General features: G+C 40.6%; 1 protein-coding gene across 4 annotated transcripts in view; it reads left to right on the top strand.

The window, feature by feature from the left end:
• The window catches only part of il1rapl2 (interleukin 1 receptor accessory protein-like 2), a 255,847-nt gene extending 238,825 nt beyond the window's left edge, over positions 1-17,022 (top strand). For 2 of the 4 annotated variants that reach the window (XM_053878428.1, XM_053878430.1), the window contains 10 exons: positions 2,895-3,035; positions 3,854-3,914; positions 5,215-5,324; positions 9,163-9,308; positions 9,556-9,633; positions 9,736-9,852; positions 12,526-12,648; positions 12,943-13,182; positions 13,270-13,300; positions 13,848-17,022. In XM_053878428.1, coding sequence (XP_053734403.1) covers positions 2,895-3,035; positions 3,854-3,914; positions 5,215-5,324; positions 9,163-9,308; positions 9,556-9,633; positions 9,736-9,852; positions 12,526-12,648; positions 12,943-13,182; positions 13,270-13,300; positions 13,848-13,936 — 1,136 coding nt within the window. In that variant the 3' untranslated portion in view covers positions 13,937-17,022. The remainder of the gene's footprint in view (positions 1-2,894; positions 3,036-3,853; positions 3,915-5,214; positions 5,325-9,162; positions 9,309-9,555; positions 9,634-9,735; positions 9,853-12,525; positions 12,649-12,942; positions 13,183-13,269; positions 13,301-13,847) is intronic. The other 2 variants (XM_053878427.1, XM_053878429.1) reach the window with 2 other exon arrangements.
• The last annotated feature ends 1,151 nt before the right edge of the window (positions 17,023-18,173 follow it).

Genomic DNA, 18,173 nt, shown 5'->3' with positions numbered 1-18,173 from the left:
GCAATATGTACGTGCAAAACAAATCCAGAGATACAGGTGTCAAGATAAAAAGATAAAAACAAAGCATTTACATGTCATACAGTACAACTTTAAACCTTACTACGCACTTTTTCTCTCCCTTGGTCTTAAATGAAATACCGGTAAAGTGCACTCTTGTTCCAAACATCACAGCGCTCTGCATGTAACATCATCAGTGCCAGACTGTTCGCACTCTCCATCTTCTCCATTGCTGCCTACACTTCATCTCTCTCATACCCTCATTCACCACATCCACATCAGGTAACTGCTCCTTGCTCTTTTTCTTGATTCATCATATTTTAAAGTACCTTTTCCCTGCTTTTCACTCCACTCTGCTCTCTTGTCAGCACATTTCCATCTGCATCTTTTATCAGCTGCTCTCCCTGCATATAGCTGCTCTCTTGTCCTGCTCCCCGGAACTGTATGAAAGTTAAAAAAAAGATCTCACTTTCTAGCATCTTGATACACTGTTGTGGGATTATATATTCATGGGTACCTAACATTAAATAAAAACATAATATGACACATCCGTAGCACATATAATTATACATAAATATGAATGTAACAAATATAATTATGCTACTTCAGAGACATTTTGACTTTCTGGATCCAGAGATTCTTATATTTTTGACATCTAATTTCAGGGGTTCACAGACACCCTGCTCTACAGTGATGATGTGCCCCACCTTCTTTAAAATTGGTCAATTCACCTGCCACTCGCTGTATCAATCACATGAAGCCAGAGCACTTCCCGAAGTTCTTACTTCTTACTTTTGTGAATGTCACTGAAACTTTATTTTTAGAATGTAGATGAGTAAATACAGTATATATTGTGCTCTCAGGCAAGATGCCCCACTCTTCTGGACGGATCAGCTGTGACAATGATTCTACTCTCAGTGACCGATGACCATGAGCTTCTCCACAGTCAATATGCATTTGGTTGCTCAGGCCTACATACAATAGAGGGGCTAAGATACGTACCACTTACTTCTGCTCGTCCACACTCATGACCACTCAGTGTGGGACAAAGATGACTTGAGAATGGTCTCAAACTCTAACTGTTGCTGCTCATCCATGTGTTCCTAAATCACTTCCCCTCACAAGGTATCCCCCTAACATGCTGTTCCTCCCAGCACCAGGTCGTGTTAGAGCACCTGAACATAGGAATTTCAGTCCAAACACGGCACGTTACCTTAAGTTGGCCCGCATTAGCAGGGCCTCCATTCACCTCCACGTTTGTGAGTGTGATTGAATTAGGATGCGCTCTCACCCAGCGAGGAAGCAGGTTAATGGATGGATGCATCTACGCTGCACGTACGCTGTGCACTCGCCCTGACACTCACCAACCACACACACAAAGCTTCACTTATTGTAACTGACAGAGCAGAAAGAGCTGCCCCCCACCGCCGCCATGATGAGTGTTGCTGAAGAGAGGGAGGGAGGCTGATGCAGGACGCGCGGACAGAATGACAGGGGAGTCTGCTTCATCAAAATGCTAAAAATGTCCATTGTAATCAGCACAATTGTGGAGTAAAGAATGTCGACCTGGACATTATAAACAGGTCAGGTGGAGCAGAACTGCCACTGTGCACATTCAAAACAGATCCAGTTGCACAGCCCATTGTTGTAATGGCAGCAGAATAACTCACTGACAATGAATAGCAGTACAGACGGGTCCAGTGTGGCCTGGCAGGAGCAGACTTCATTCTTCAGCTGATCATTTTCAAAAGATCTGCTCTGCAGCAGAATCATTCAGCGGTGTGAATGCAGAGCTCGCAAACAGTCTCGCAATTGAAAGTTTATTGCCGAAAACATTGTGCAGGTTTTGCTGAACAAACTAAAGTACAGGATGCGTTAGACTTTTTCTTCTGCTTTAATTTTTTTCATTAGAGAGACAGAAGTATCAGTAACTGAAACATTAGTTTTGCTATGTTTAATATTGCCTTCAGGGCTGTTTCATATAAGCTCATTCTTTCGGATCCAGGAAGGTTGCCTAAGGTCCCACCCTTGCTGCACTACTCACTGGCATTCTAGCCTGCGACTGTCTACTAAGTCATTGAGCATGTCAGCCATCCCTTATTGGTGGATACAGGCAGTCACTAAGTGAATAGCACTTTATTTATGGAATGAATAGAACTGTGAACTGGGCTTCCTTACTCCCCTTTCATTTCTCAAAAGACTCACACGAGAACATCCCTGGCATGTGTTGCATGCATGTTACATGTCAAGCACTGTTTGAATGTGGCTGGTTATTGCCATCAATAAGTCTTCCTGAAGTCATAATGCGGTTTAAAAAAAACAGTTCATTGAAACATCATTTTCAATGAAAAGAAATCTGCATAAACCTGAGGCATGCAGAGTTAGTAACCAGAAAATCTGGTTACTAATGACTCCAATCTGAGTCAGTTCTCTGTAAAACAAATATTTGGCTATGAATTTTTCAGGAGCTCTCTAGCTGGCAAAAATCCACCCTTTCTCCTTGTATGTTCCCTGCTGTTGTGTGTGGGGTGGAGAAAGTGGACATAGAGAGACGTCTACTGGTGAAATTTTGTAACTTCAATCTGGTCATCCAATAAAAGAAATCAGACTTGGGCATCTTCATGAAGGAACGTTGCCGCCCTCCCTGGACACTAGGCATTCCTGAGACGTGTATTAGTAGTCAATAGAATAATAGGTTTCAGTTAGCTGTGCTGCAACAGAACAGTCGGTCAGACTAACCAAACCAGAGTCAGAAACATGAAACTCAACCCATTTAACTGAACGGTGTTTTGCTATTATTGTCTGTGATTATTTCATTTTATTATTGACATGAACCAATTGAATTTCATCTTGTACAAAAGACTGAACCGCAGAATTTGGTTCACTTGTGTCTGCAGATATGTATCGTCTGGAGTTGGCCGGTGGACTCGGAGTCATTTTGCTGCTGCTGGGAGTTCTAACTGCCCTCTACAAGTGCTACAACCTGGAGATTCTCCTCTGCTACAGGAGACACTTTGGCAGCGATGAGACAGAAGATGGTGAGCGTCCCATGTTTTCCTCTTCTTCATCTTCTTTTTTATATCGGCTTCTCCCTTCAAGAGTCGCAACAGCAGACCATCTTCCTCCATCTCACCCTGTCCGCTGCTTCCTCTTCTCTCAAACCTACAAACCTCATGCCCTCCTTCACCACATTCATAAATCTCCTCTCTGGCCTTCCTCTCCACCTTCTCCTTGAGCTTCCCATGTTTTGGTAGTCCATATATACGAAGAATGTTTTAATAATCTGCCAAGAACGTTACATTCTGATGTTGGGATGTGTTTCTTAAACAGCCATTTAAGCAATGACTAATGGCTGTTTATTCATATTCTAATATAAAAAATAAGAGCATGAAGCTGGTTGGGACCTGCAGAATGTGGCCGAGTTCTGAAGAGGTCCTACAAAAGAGGTCTGTCAGTGGATGCTGAAAGCAAGTCTTGTCAAGGAGCTGAGACAATTCAAAAATCAATGACCACAAAAGACGCAACAGGAATAGTCAGTCATCGAAAATCAGTTCTCTAATTGAAATGATGGACCACAGAATTATCGGAAAAAAATGGCTCAAAGTAAACAAGGGCCTTTTAACTCGATGTTGCTATGACTTTGTTTTCTTTTTATGGCTGTTTACTAATCTTGAAATTACTTTGTTGTCACGCAAACCTACTTTTTCATGTCTGATGTCAAACAGGGAAGTTAAACATGAGAAGACACATTTGTTGTTCAGGCCATTGCAACATAAACAGTCTACTGACTGTATTGTTTTTGACTCTAAAGAAATGTGCAACTATGAAAATCTATTTATGTCTCCTCCCCCCACAGATAATAAGGAGTACGACGCCTATCTGTCATACACCAAAGTTGACTTGGATTCTTTTGGCAGGTCAGTGTCAGCATTTTCCGTCCAGTTTCGAGGTCATTGCAATGTCGAACCTCATTCCATGTCAAAGCAATGTTGCATGCATTTATTGTGAGTGTGTGTGTGTGTGTGTGTGTGTGTGTGTGTGTGTGTGTGTGTGTGTGTGTGTGTGTGTGTGTGTCTTTCTGCATCTGGTTGATCTTCACTTGTGGGGACCAATTCTAGACAAAACACTGTCTTATGAGGACCTCATGCCAATGTGAGGACCATTTGGTTGGACCTCAAAATCCATGATGATGAACGGACCAAGATAGCTTGGTCACTGTCATTAGGTTGAAGTTTGGTTCAGATTCCTAGTTAACCATTAGCCAGTTGTTCTGGATGGTTAAGTGAAGGATGGGAGGCTTGAGAAAGCTTTATGTCAAACAGCGGTTCCCACAAAGAAATACAAACGTAAGCGATCACATGCACCAACAAGGAAGTGAGGTGACGGCATTAAAACAAAACAATGTGATTCAAACACAGAAGACAGGGCCAGGTTTGACCTGGAGACTTAGAAATCTGCATCTTGACAACCTGAAAAATCGAACAAATTTCTTTCTTTCATCGTGCCGCCAAAAGTCATGACTCATGCATTTATTGTGCTTCCTTGACATTAACTTGGCGTGTTCATGGAAGCGTCGTGAGAACACTACTGCCTGCTCATCATCATCATCATCATCATGGCAGCGGTATATGAGCTCATCAGCAAAATGCCTGGACTTCTCTGGACTGATTTTCTCTTCTCATTGTTAATTATTCATCTCCTCAGGTGCACTTAACGCTGCCCTGCCTTCAAAAGTCGCAGCATGCATTAAAATACCGGTGGTTAATTCCAAATATACAGCATACTGTGTAGTCTCAGTCTGTGCGATGTGTTGTGAAGTGATGAGCTCTGACATGATATAAAAGGAGGCATCATTCAGGTGGACGCCCTGAATCGATTGCCAGTCATTTAACATCACGTATATGCAGATACAAGGTGAAATCATTCCATGTTTGAGGGCCAAAAACAGCCAGTAATGTTACCTTCTATTATTTTCCCTCTTACATCTCAGCTTGTCAACTCGGCACGTTTGATCTTGAATGCGTGTGTATACAGGGATGTTATCTTGTCCTTGAATGTCAGTGAAAAGCAGAGAATTTGATTTGTTTTCCTCAGACACTTGTGACTGAATGGTTCTGTACATACAGATCTGATCTGAAAATATGGATTTTTGGATCATTATATCTTTTATAATCCATCATGAAATATTATTGTCATAACTTCTGTCGCCTCCTGCAGGACCAGTAGTGACGAGGAAACCTTTGCGCTGGAGATTCTACCAGACGTTTTGGAGAAGCATTATGGCTACAAGCTCTTTCTACCCGACCGAGACCTCATACCCAGCAGTAGTAAGTTACCTTTATCTATTAAAAGTACACTGTTTGAGTTGTTCCTCCTCCAAATGAAGAACTTCCACACATACTATCAGGCCATGCCTCAAACACACACCCACGTGCACGACACAAACGCACCATTTGTCTTCACTTCGGGATTATGTGTCATTGCCTGTCAAGCAGGTGGGGAAATACAGCAGTTATTACTCTATCTGTCACTACTCTGACCTCACACATACACTATTCTACTGGCACACTCTGACAGGGGAAAACATATCCTCACATGGGTGTGTGAATTATTGGAAGTAAGTAATGTGAACCAATACGAACAAATTGTGTTTCGTTTCCCCCGTAGCATTGTGTTTCTGCTGTGCATACACAATATGGCTAAGCGTGTCTTCACTGCTCTATCCATTTTCTTTTTGAGAGACACAATCCAGTTTAACAGTTGGAAAACTTAGACGATCCACTAGACTGGTGTTTGTGACCAAGCTTGACAATATCTTGGCTTTCAACACAAACATTAATGAAACGTTGGAACGTCCTGAAACCCAGAGCGCCACCTTCTGAGCTCTGGAAGTGGCTCATTAACCTACCTCTGGTCATCATGGACACCAGCTAACACAAGCAGACATTTATGTTCCATCTGCACTAGCTTGAAGAGTCCAGCGTCACTACATCAGTGGAGCTGGCTTAGTTTGTGTAGTGAGTGATTTATGAATTATGAGGCTCCACGAAACAGTGTCTTCATTTTCTGAGACCACTAGATGGCACTCTCTGCTCAAAAGCCTTTGGGTGAAAGGTTGAACAACCTTTTCAATGAAACCCTACATCATTTTTAAACTGAGTGTGCCACCTACTGAGCTCTGAAACAGTGAAACTGTGTGCTCACTTTAAAGCAGGGAACTGTTGTTGGCATGACCAAACATCCACCCTCACTATAGTATTGTCACTGTGGCAAAACGTCCACGCAAACATCGCAACCTACAGACAGTTGAAGCGCTTTATCACGCTCACCAAACTGCACGAATCAGTACGGTTCAAAATTTATGCTGGTATTAACACGTTTTATGTATAGGCATCATTCCGGAAACTCAAGGTCATTTATAGAACTAGAAGTATGTTTGTCCATGACCCTGAATAGCCCAAAAACATATAAACAAATACATTAAAAATATTAAAAATATAATGAGACTGTTGTTGAAAACTTGGAAATATTTGTAATTGTACTAGGTCAAATAAGCCCAGTTGGAAAAAAAACAGCACCCCATTCAGAGTGAAATGTTGGAACACTGTTGCACATCAGATTATGTTTAACATTCTGTTCATTCAGTGAAGTGTGGAATCTACCTGTGGATAAAATATGGAGCCATTATCTTTTAGCATGAGAACCTTTGGCTTTTGTCCTAAAAACAACAGAGAAATGACTAGAAAACCCCATTTAACATTTCCAGATGAAATCCTTAATGTGCTTCAGACTAAATATAACATGGTCTCTACTGCAGTCCGAATCTAACAATTCATCTTATCGAGTTATAAAGGTCTTTTCCTCCCCAGATGTGTGTCTTCCTCCGTGATGTGAAAACATTGGGGAAACAAATGCCAATGTGCAAAGGAGCAAGAAAAAATGTTTAAAAAATGGTGCCTTCTCAGACAGAATTACACAGTAACACAAGCCTAAAGACGCCATTTCATCATCTGCTCCATGAGAAACAAATTAAAGAGTGGGGAATTAATTGATGTACAGGATGAAGGGCATGAAGGTAGTAGTCTCTTCAGTTCTCTGTTTTTTTAATTGATTTCTGTCATTTTGAAATACAACATAAGAATGATGGAAAATCCATACCACTGAGAGAAAAGGGTTTCAGGTGTATTCTTTGGCTGCTTTTCGGTTCTGTTTGTGCCTCTGAAATTGAGCATGAAATTGCACAGTGTTGTTGTCTGTGACGTTAATTTAGAGAGGAGTGGAAGAGGGGCAGACATGTATAGAGCAAGCAAGTCTCATTCACGCTCGGTATACCTTTTTTGAAATAACAAACCAGTTAAAGGTCCTGGGTTCTAAGGAAGAAACCACCAGGTTGTCACATGAAAAAAAAAGAGTCATTAGAAGGAATGACTGGGGGTCTGTCAAAAAGTACACAACACTTCCAGGGTTATCTTTTATAAACTTTTGTGCCTCACTGACTAGCTCTGGCACCCTGCTGTTTGCTGGTGGGATGATAAACACCATTGGTGACTTTTGTTGTGTTGCACTGGCCACACCAACTGATCACAGTCCAAAGAAAAGCTGGCTATGACAAAATGTATGTCTAAAATGGAGTGTTAAGCCACAGCTACGATAACCCCAAGTAGCAGTATGATTGGCAAGTTCATGGGAACAAGAACTTGTAAGAACAGATGAGTGTATTACTCTCTCAAAGGACTACCAACGAAAAGCACCTCGAACACTAACTAAGGCTAAACAGTACAGGATATCAACGACATGACTTCGTGACTTGAAGTTGAAGGAGCTCAGGCAGGCATTTTCCCCCTCCGTTTATAACACTACATTGTCATGTCTCTTTGGAAGCTATAAGGACCACGCCTACTTTTTTTCTTCCCTCCTGCCTCATGTTTTTCACGTCATCCTGCCCTTCCTGCCATGTCTTGTATGTTGAGTGTTTTTTGTACGGGATACAGTTTCTTTGTTACTACTTTGTGGTGCAATGACAACAATGGCTATTCTCATTCTGATTCTGAAGAGTCATCTAAACAATTGCTTGATGTTGAACAGAATATATGCATGAACACGGACGATTTCTTGGGAGAAGAAAATGAAGCGAAATGTGAATGTGACATCTTGTGATGGTTGTTACATGCTGTGACTCGTACTCCACAGCCATCAATGATGAATAGTGAGTGGGGTATTGTGGTGAAATGAAAAAGAAAAGAATAAATCATCAGTTTATCTCCATACAAATGAGATGCTACTTGTTCACAGAAAATGAAGTTGATATGGATCAACCAAGCTTGAACGAGTCAGTTTACTTTGTCCCTAATTTCAGACCATGATCATGCTCTAAAAGTGAGGTGACTACGTAAGTCAGGGATCAGCAATGGTCATTGTTTAAAGGGCGTTTTTTTGGCTCAGTACATAACTTAACAGGTTTTATTTTCCACTGTTCAGTGCTACAGTGATGAGTCATGTACCATCATCCTAACAAAACAGCTGATGTTTTGGTTTGCAAATGCTCAGGCATCGCATCAAGTAGGACAAAAATACAGATTAGTTTGTTTTATAGTCAGTCATCAAAATAGAAGAAAGCTAGGACATGTCTTGATGTTTCTTTGAGGTAACAAGCGAGGAGAACATTTCAAACTGAAGTTTTACTTGTTGACTATATTGATAGATATCGATATATTCATTTGCATTCTCTCTTTAGATCTAAGAGTTTGGAGATTAAATCAGTGTTTTGAATGAAACATGGAACAGGAGGGATGACTTTATAAAAGTCACTCTGGACAAGGACGAGTCCGATTCATGTTTGACAAAGTAGTGTACTTGTACGTCTGACACTCAGTCATTATTGTTTTTTTTTCCCTATGATAAATTAATTACCCTGATCACCTTTCTCAGTGTAGCGAGTGTGGTGACATTGAACTGCTTTTTCCCAAAAAAAATCCTGCTTGATATGTGAGATTGGAGATAGAGTTGTGTGTGTGTTGTTAGGACTGAATTTTGAAAAAATGGGATAGCAATAGTAACATGCTTTGAATCAATGCTGTGACATTGTATCTGTGTCTGCATATATGATATGAAAATATGTAGTTTGTATAAATGCATGTAAATGCATCCTCTGTTTTTTTCTCCCAGCATACATTGAGGACCTAGCTCGCAGCGTAGAGCAGAGTCGGCGCTTGATCATTGTTCTGACCCCGGAGTTTGTGGCCAAAAGAGGCTGGAGCATCTTCCAGATTGAGACTCGCCTCCACTCCATGCTGGTCACCGGAGAGATCAAGGTACCAACAGTATCAACACAGGAATCCAAACACACCAACACGCTAAATTATGTCGTCAGAAAAGAAAAAGAACTTCTATTCTGTGCTGAGCTTAAACGTTTATCAGACTGGCACATGTATCAAGAGTGAAAAGTCTGGATGCAACCATATTCTTGCTCCCTGTATCCTCTATCGTCTTCTCATAATGTGTTAAAAATGTCGAAATGTTGGCGTCAAGTGATGTAAGTTGTGATTTCTGCACACTCAGGTGATAATGATAGAGTGCACGAACCTGAAGAATGTCATCAACTACCAAGAGGTGGAAGCACTCAAACACACCATCAAGGTACCTGGAGATATACTGTATGGAGGGAAGGAGGAGGAAGTTAATGGTGTCATCAATATCATTAGACAGTGTAAAAAAAACTCACTCATCTCCTCTCCTCAGGTTTTATCCATTATCAAGTGGAGGGGTCCCAAGAGCAATGAGCTGTCCTCCAAGTTCTGGAAGCGGGTGGTGTATGAGATGCCCGCAAAACGCAGGGAGACTTTGTCAAGGCGACAGGTAAGCAGCCTTCACCATTCATATGTGTTAACTGCCTAAATATTGCTCATGTGTTATGATTTCATCACTTGCTCACATTGACATTATATATTTTAAAAGTTCATCCAATGGATATTTTTTGGAGTCAAGTCCGCTTACAGTAGTCTTTCATGCTGTGGTGCTGCCACACCAACCAGAAGGAATTAAAGTAAATTTCCATGGTGGAAATTTGTAAGTCCAATTGAACCTAACCAATAACTGAAACACATAATTTTATTGCTTGTCTTATGCTTGTCAGTTATTATGTTTGCAAATGAACAAATGAACCGAGATACCTATTGTATTAACTCAGTGAGAGACAGATTTCTCTCAGTTTCTCTCGTGTAGATCTGGGAAATGTAACAGACATTACATGCCGCTGTCTACCTATATTTATCTTGTGAGGTCATCATCAAAATGAGCCTGGAGAGAATGATCCTCTTAATCAGTCCAGCGGGAATTATGTGTCTCTTAATAATGATTTGGATTATTAATGATCATATGAGTTTTATCCACCTTTAAAAACAATTCAATTCAATTGATGAAACAGTTATCAATCTTTTTATTTCATTAAAATTTATAAAATTAATTTATAAAAAATGTAAATATATATTTAACTTATTAACTTTAACAAGTTAATTACAGTCAATTCAAAATATTTATTTTATTTTATTTTATTTAAGCAGTAATAAACAGTTTGCTCTCCAGACAACAGGGAACCTTTGTAAGTGCAGGAGTTCCTGGTCCCTTGAGCAGACTGATGCACAAGACACGTCACAGCTAGGATGATAACAACAACAAACATGGAGGAATCCCTGAACAAAAGCAAACCAAAGCATCTGTTTGCTTTTGTTCAAGGATGTTTTTCGTTACACAATGGCCAGGGTTTCCACTACTCTGAATGTATTTGAAATTCTTATGAAATTGAAATTCTTATAAAAAATATTTTCAAGACAATAAAAGAGCATTAGTTTAAATAAGGTTATATAAAAACTTGAATATAGCCACCTTCGTGATTTATTGATCTGTTGTCAAACTGATGCAAAATGTGCACCAAGCTTTGATTATCAATATCCTTGTGGGGTTAGAATTTAAACTTGTATTGATCGATAGCTGAGTGAGTCTCTTAATGAACATTTGTGTATTACATGCACATGATCACGTGATCAGCACTTGTCACCTATGTTCTGACGCTCCTCCTTAGCTTTGCTGTGACAGGCAAGCAGGAAAACGGTGGGAAAATTCCAGACATAGATGCTCTAAAAGAGAAAACACAATGAATACCTTTTCTTCTTCTACTATATTCAAATATACATTTAATTGCATGCGGCCTCATATCTAGTGCATATACTCATATCTATAGTGCCTTAAGCTATTCTTTTTTTATGTAGATTTACATTCTGGTATAATTCAGGTGTAATCGGTTGCTTCACGATGGATGTAGAGGAAAAGGTGCTGTTTTTGGCAGACTTCTTTTCTGTGTGTAGGTCCTCAATCAGTATTGTTTTATCTTTTTTCATTCCATCATCAATCCTCATTACCATTGAGACGCCTGTCATTTCTAAATCTGAGGGGCTGCACTCTTTGTGTTATTCTGTCAAAACCATCTTCCACAATTGTCTCCTCTCTGCTCATCAGCCAGTGGCTTTAATTAAAATAGTTTAAAAAGGATGTTTTGACAGTACAGCGCCTGGAGAATGTGTCCATGGTGTATTTCGCACTGTACAAACGAGTCTTTAATCGACTAGATTAGGCAGCTAATACTGAAGCAGTTGTTTAAATCGGTGTAAAACAGGGGCTTGGCGTTGTACAGGTCATACAGCCTGGTGCTCTTCTACAATAGTTGTCAGCATCCTGTGATAATGACAGGACACGTGCATGGAAAAACAGGTCAAATTCAAATCGAGCATGAGCGCCACCTTGCATGTGACATGATTTGATGATGATGAAAATATTTTGCATTATAATTTATGGACATAATATAACACATAAACCAACACTGCACCAGGCTTCTTTGTACCAGACTTTTATGGTTCATATTTGTGGTGCCTCTCTCAAAATAGCCTGGTAAAAGGCCAAGATGAAGTACAGTGCAGGTCAGGACAACACTGTTCTTAACTTTGTGAAAGATTGCACGCAACACCTCAAACTCAGAAAGCATCCATCATGTTAAGTGAAACTGAGAATCATTCAGGTGTGTCCAGAAAATATAGCCAAAAATCTTTGGCCTTGGATGGGACTTTGTCTGTTACCATTTGGATTAATGACGCAACACTCCAAGCATATCTTGGAATTTTGCATTACAAGTTAGTTCCTTGTACTGTCTTATAGTGTTCAACTCGGTCTTGTCTCGGTCTTGGACTGAGAAAATAAGAATACAGCAGCTGCCTTCCTGGTCTCACACACCTCTGGACAGAGGATGAAATTATTATTTAATACATTGCTGAAAAGTAATTTTGCTGGTGCCATTATATACAACCATCATTCGAACAAAAAACCTGCACCCACTGCGGCTCACTTCTGGATCTGTTTGACACAAAAAAAAAGTCTTGCTCAGGAAACCCTCCAGTCGTAATGAAGTCTTGGTCTCTGTTGGTGTGGTCTTGACTACAACAGTACCATCTTACAAGTGTGTTTATGTGTCCATGGAAACAGGTGATGGACTCTGGTGAACAGGGCCTCTTTGGCGACCTCCAGACCACGGTCTCCACCATTGCTATGACAACCACCTCTGCTTCTTTGATACCCAATAATGACAGTCGCCATGGACATCATCAGGTCAGTAGTCACATTTGGAGAGACACAGATATGTCTCAGCTTGTACAACAACTTGGATCAAAGACGTCAGCCAGTCATTTCCAACAAAGATGTTGATACAAATATTTTTAAAAAGTCCTGTTTTGATGTGTCTTAAAAGACGGCATTTAAGGATTAGTAAAGTACTTCAATCTCCCATCAATTGCAGTCATTAAAGCTTTTGTTTTGAAGTTCTACCATGAATAAACATGTTCTCCTTGTTGATATAAGCCTCATAGTAGTCTTTTATTTAACTTCAAACTCCTTCCTTCACAGGTTGCCTTGGCAACGGAGATTCCTGACTACAACCAGATGACTTTGCCACTGGGTGGTGGTCACATGGCTACCGCAGCCCAAATGAGAAATTTCTGCCGTAGCTACGAGTTCCACCTCCCGACGCAGCCTCCCTCCCTGTCACCGCCTCTCCCTCCTGCTTCCACCGTGCAGTTCTCCACTCTAGGCCACGGGGGGCGCCATGTTTACTGCAATATTCCCATGACTCTTCTAAATGGACAGGTAGGGGACAAAGACGCAAAGCGTTTGTGTCTCGAGTTGAATCCTAGGACCCGCAAGAGTTGAAATAAACCCCTCTTCTCTCTCTAGGGGTTGAGAGCAGGTGACTGGGGAAGAAGAGGTCTGTTTGGATTAAACAAATAGACTGAAAAGATACTCTCCATACCATCCTTGAATATTTATGTCATTCTCACTGGCTGGGGAGTAGTGGAAAGTTCTGTTGTGTCAGGGTCCAATCGGAAGCATTATGCTGCGTTCCAGTTAGCTCGGAAGAGGGAAGTCGGAGCTGCGAATGGCCTCACAGGTTCATAGGTTCAGTGCCTTCCAGTTATTCTAGCAGAATCGGAAAAGAAGAAGGGGATGTCCATGATAGTTCCCTCCAGGTGCGCTTTGTCCGGATATAAGCATCAAATTCGCGGAATGTCTACTGTCTACAATCGGGGAAGCCATCTTGGATTGCGTACTCGGGGTGGTGAGGATTCTACGACTTGGAAATCCTACACCATGTTACGTCAGTGGGGGGCGAATTTCCCAATTCCGAGCGCTACTGGAACACACCATTAGCATGCCTTGTCATTGTCTTGTGTTACTGGAGAACCTGCTTGTCCATGTGATGCGTCAGTTCTGCGATTCAGACATGATTAAAAACGTTGTGTTGTGTTTTCCAGGTCACACAGAGCAGTACCCTTGGAAAGAAGCCCGATCCTCATCTGAACAGCACATTTGTACCGCTCACCAGCAGAGAACTAAGCTCTGATATCTGGTAGAAGGACTACTGGCGTCGGCTTGGAAGATTGTGGTGAAACTGAACGGTGTACAAATGTGAGGAAGGACTGAATCTTCCATTTGCTGTCGTGATTCTGAAACTGGCAAAGACTTCTACAGAGCAACGTCCCACAGCAGTTGGATCGAGTGGCTGCAGCATATTTTTAGGCCAACCTAAAATATCATCTCATCAGGTCACACACCTACCAAGGCGGTTCAGATGGTCACAGAACGATGCGTAGCAATGAGCATCATGATGGGTGTTCTACTGGTCAATGTGGCAAAGACTCAAGTGAGAAAATGGCTGACTGGCCAGGATGGAACACAGCTGTCCCTCCACGGGCCCTGCGGACATGAGGCAGCAGCAACTGCTGGAATACCAATCCTGGTTTCAGCTGAGTTGATCTTCAGTCAGAGCTCTACAGTTTTTACCTTTACATTGACTATCAGCTCTTAACCGCCGGAATGTTGCTCCAAAAAGAATAACAGTGAGCAATCCTGTTAAAGTCGAGCTGGAAATGAACACATGGTGGTGTGAGATGGGAAATAGTGGAACCTGATTACAACCAGAAGGTTGCACTTTCCATCTAAAATTCCTAGAAATAGTTCTTATTCCGTTCTCCTGTAAATTCCAGTGATTAGTTTTATACCTATTGTAGTATGGGGAAGTGAGACTTAATAGTTGTGAGCACATTAAATGTACTACTTAAGCCGCTGTTAGCCACAGAAGCATATTAGCTCAGAGTTGATGCTAAATGAAGGTTGACTGCATGACAAGATAGTTTTAGTTAACATGCGCATGTGTCATTTTTAGTTTGGCATCGAGACAAGTATTTTTGTAAAGGAGATGTTAATGTCACAGCAGTTCAATAACACCGATTTGTACTGGGTTCCTTCCTGATTTCACCACATGCTTTCCTCAAGCTCATCGCACAGGCCTTAACCCAACTGTCTGGTTCAGAAGATGGAGTGACCCAGGTTGCCACAGAATTTCCATTTCAGCTCGACTTTAATCAACACAATACAAACACGCGGTGGAATCAGCTCGCTCCTCGCCTTGAGCAAAGTAGAGCTGCAAACCAGCCAAGTCGATAATCCGGATGGGCGGCAGACGACCAAACATTACCGCACCAAGATACTGGCTTTGACTTTTCTCTTTGCATGACCACCCAAAATAATCCCAGTGTTTAATGAAAAGAGTCAGACACTTTACTTTGTTGCAGCCTTTTACACAGAAGTGTTTTATGTTGATATTTGTGTTTCGTATGCTTATGAATGCAACTTGTAAGCAGATAGAGGGTGAAAATGGATCCCTCCCCAAGAAATGGTTTCCTATTATTTATTTTTTTCAGTTCGAATCAAAGAGTCGTATCCTTTTAGAAACTTGGTGACTGTATTTTCATCTGGATTTTTTATTTTTTTTTGTTAGTATAATCTTTGTACAGAATTCATGAACTACTGATTATTCATTTATTGTCATATATGTGGATGGGCGGATGGGTGGATGGATCATTTAAGAACTAAACTTTTGAAACAGGAATGCATTTGCAATTCCTTTGTGAAAGGATAATTTCTTGAGCGAAAATCTGGGCAAGTTCTTCATCCTGGCTTTCAACCGTGACAATGGTAATGTAATATTACTGTGTAACTGTTATGCTTCTAAAAAGCCACTTGACGAAGGACTTTTGTTTATGCAAAACAGAAAATCAAGTGGGTTATTATTATTATTATTATTATTATTATTATTATTATTATTATTATTATTATTATTATTATTATTGTTATTATTATTATCATTATTATTATTATTATATGACGCTTTAAACCTATAACATACAAAAGAAATACATTTTTGTCTTTGGGGTGTGAAAGTCCTTTAGAGAGAAAATGCATTAAATTTAATCGAATTCTCGCTCATCTCATGTGAAATAGAGGCTGCATTAGAATGAATGTCATTGTGATATTTTAACATGCAAATAATCATTGTTTGCAGATTCTAAAATCAGCCTTGGCTTTAACAACAAAAACAAAATGTATGTATGACTAATGATGTCCATTGGTTTTCTTTACAGAAGAAATGGAATAAAATGAAACATTTAGACATTTGGATGGACATGGCACTTCAACTCTGGGTTTCTGATCATGTCCATCTGACAATAGGTTCTTGCCATTTAGTTTTTGTTTTGTTTTGTTTTGTTTTTTTCAATTTCATGTCAAGAAAAGGCTTTCCAGACACGTGTAATGCATAATTCCATCAATAGCTTGATGGCTTTAAGCTAGTGTCGTCATGCATATGGATACATTCAGAAATTACAATTTTTTTTGTCCAGATATGTCTCACAGGTCTAAAGTGAGACAGATCTGTATATTCGATTACATTTGAGACATGATTCAACATGTGGCACACCCATAGTGTGGAATTCACCCTATACAAACATGTAATATCAGATGACAATGCATGTGACCCTACAGAAAAAAACATTTAAGTCGCTGTACAGTCAGAACTTAAAGCAAAAAAACAATGTTCTTCATTTGTGTTACTGAATTTGTTATGGTTGAAAGTCACATGAATTACCTAGCATTGTTGAGTTCACTGGCCCAGATATATGGAGAGACCAGCAAATCCAAATTTATTGTACGTTGGCCTTTCATTTTAACATAGAATGGAATATTATACTTTCAGTACGGGATGACAGTAAATAAAGAATTGCACCTCCAGCATGTTCCATCCAGCCTTGGTCCTGTATGGAACGTAGTGGATGGATGGATGGATGGATGGATGGATGGATGACAGATGAGTCTAACATTACACTCACACACTGAGGTTCACATCTGGAGTTGTCTCAATTAGACTTCAGTCTTCTGTGTGAACTTTTACAACAAACAATATTTAACAAAGGGAGCTTTGACTTATTTTGTTGCAAAAAATAGTCTTAATAGAACCAATGAGTTTTTCAAAATGTAAGACTGCTTGACAGATTTTTTTTTCTTTCTTTTTTCAGTTGTTACATTCTATGGCAATATAAAGTATAGTGGTTGTCTTTTGACTATTTTAATATTCTTTGGATATATTGGTTAAAATAATTTAACTGAAAACAAATAAAGATTATATGAGTTGTTTTATACATTTGGGATTCCTTTTGTCTGACTTATTTGATCCCATTATTTTCACCCACATCCATCTTGTTTGAAATCTCCAAACACAGATGGCGCCCTCAGTGTAGAAATTACATTGGGTTTTATTGAAATGGTTGTTCAAATCCAGCAAGTTTAGCGGAGTGCGTGCCATTGGCTGACAACGTCAAGAAGAGCAAATCCAATACGGACAGTGAGGCGCTGAATGCGCGACATAATTAGCATTTAGATGCTGGGTAGAGTTGCAGGTTTGAGAGATGCTAACATGTAGTCTGAATGGAAAACATACATTTAGCACCAACAGGTGGATTTGGGAAAGAGAATGACAGGCCTAAGTGGAGGGGCAGGGGGGGTGAAACGAGTGTGGGCCTAAGTGTCCTGCTGTTCCGCTGAGTGAGAATGTTACGGAGCAAAATTAATGAGATACAGCAGATGCTTCAGAGAACGTAAAACTCAGGAGTGAATCAGAGCAGAGAGAGGAAAGGAGGTCAAGATGCCAGGTTACAGCTGCAGTCAAACAAAGTGCACTTCACACAACGGCGAGATTTGTTTGAGCATTCAAGTGAGTGGCTGGAAACAGTCGAGGCTTAAAGGCTCCACACTGCGCCATCAACAGCTCAGACTTGCCTTTAGGTGGAGTCAACCCAAACAAGGAGTCAATGAAAGAATTTACACGTTGATCGGCTCGTGTTTAACTCCTCGTAGCTAGAATGATCTGAGCAGCTCTTGCTGGATGTGATGCAGCCCCATTAAGCATCGACTGGTATGCGACGTGTTCCGCTCTCTCACCCCCAGTCTGTGAAAGAACCGCAGTAGTCTGTGTGTCATTTCATCCTTTTTCATCCTCTCATTTCTTGGGTTCAAAGATGGATTCCTTCTTAAACCACCACGGAGGTGCTGATGCCACTGATGACTCTTACATGGCATGAGGGCCAAGAAGCATCCTGGTCTTCACCTTCTGCACATCAGCTTCACATAGTTGATAGTCACTAAGTGCCTCGTGCGCTAGGTTTGTTGAAACGTTATTTACACACATCAGTGGACCCCGTGTGTTAAAGAGACGCCGCTTTTACACAGCGTGTCCGTGAAAGTAG

The sequence above is a fragment of the Synchiropus splendidus genome, chromosome 11 (genome assembly GCF_027744825.2).
Source record: "Synchiropus splendidus isolate RoL2022-P1 chromosome 11, RoL_Sspl_1.0, whole genome shotgun sequence".
Taxonomy (NCBI): domain Eukaryota; kingdom Metazoa; phylum Chordata; class Actinopteri; order Syngnathiformes; family Callionymidae; genus Synchiropus; species Synchiropus splendidus.
This window is presented reverse-complemented; position numbering and strand designations above follow the sequence as displayed.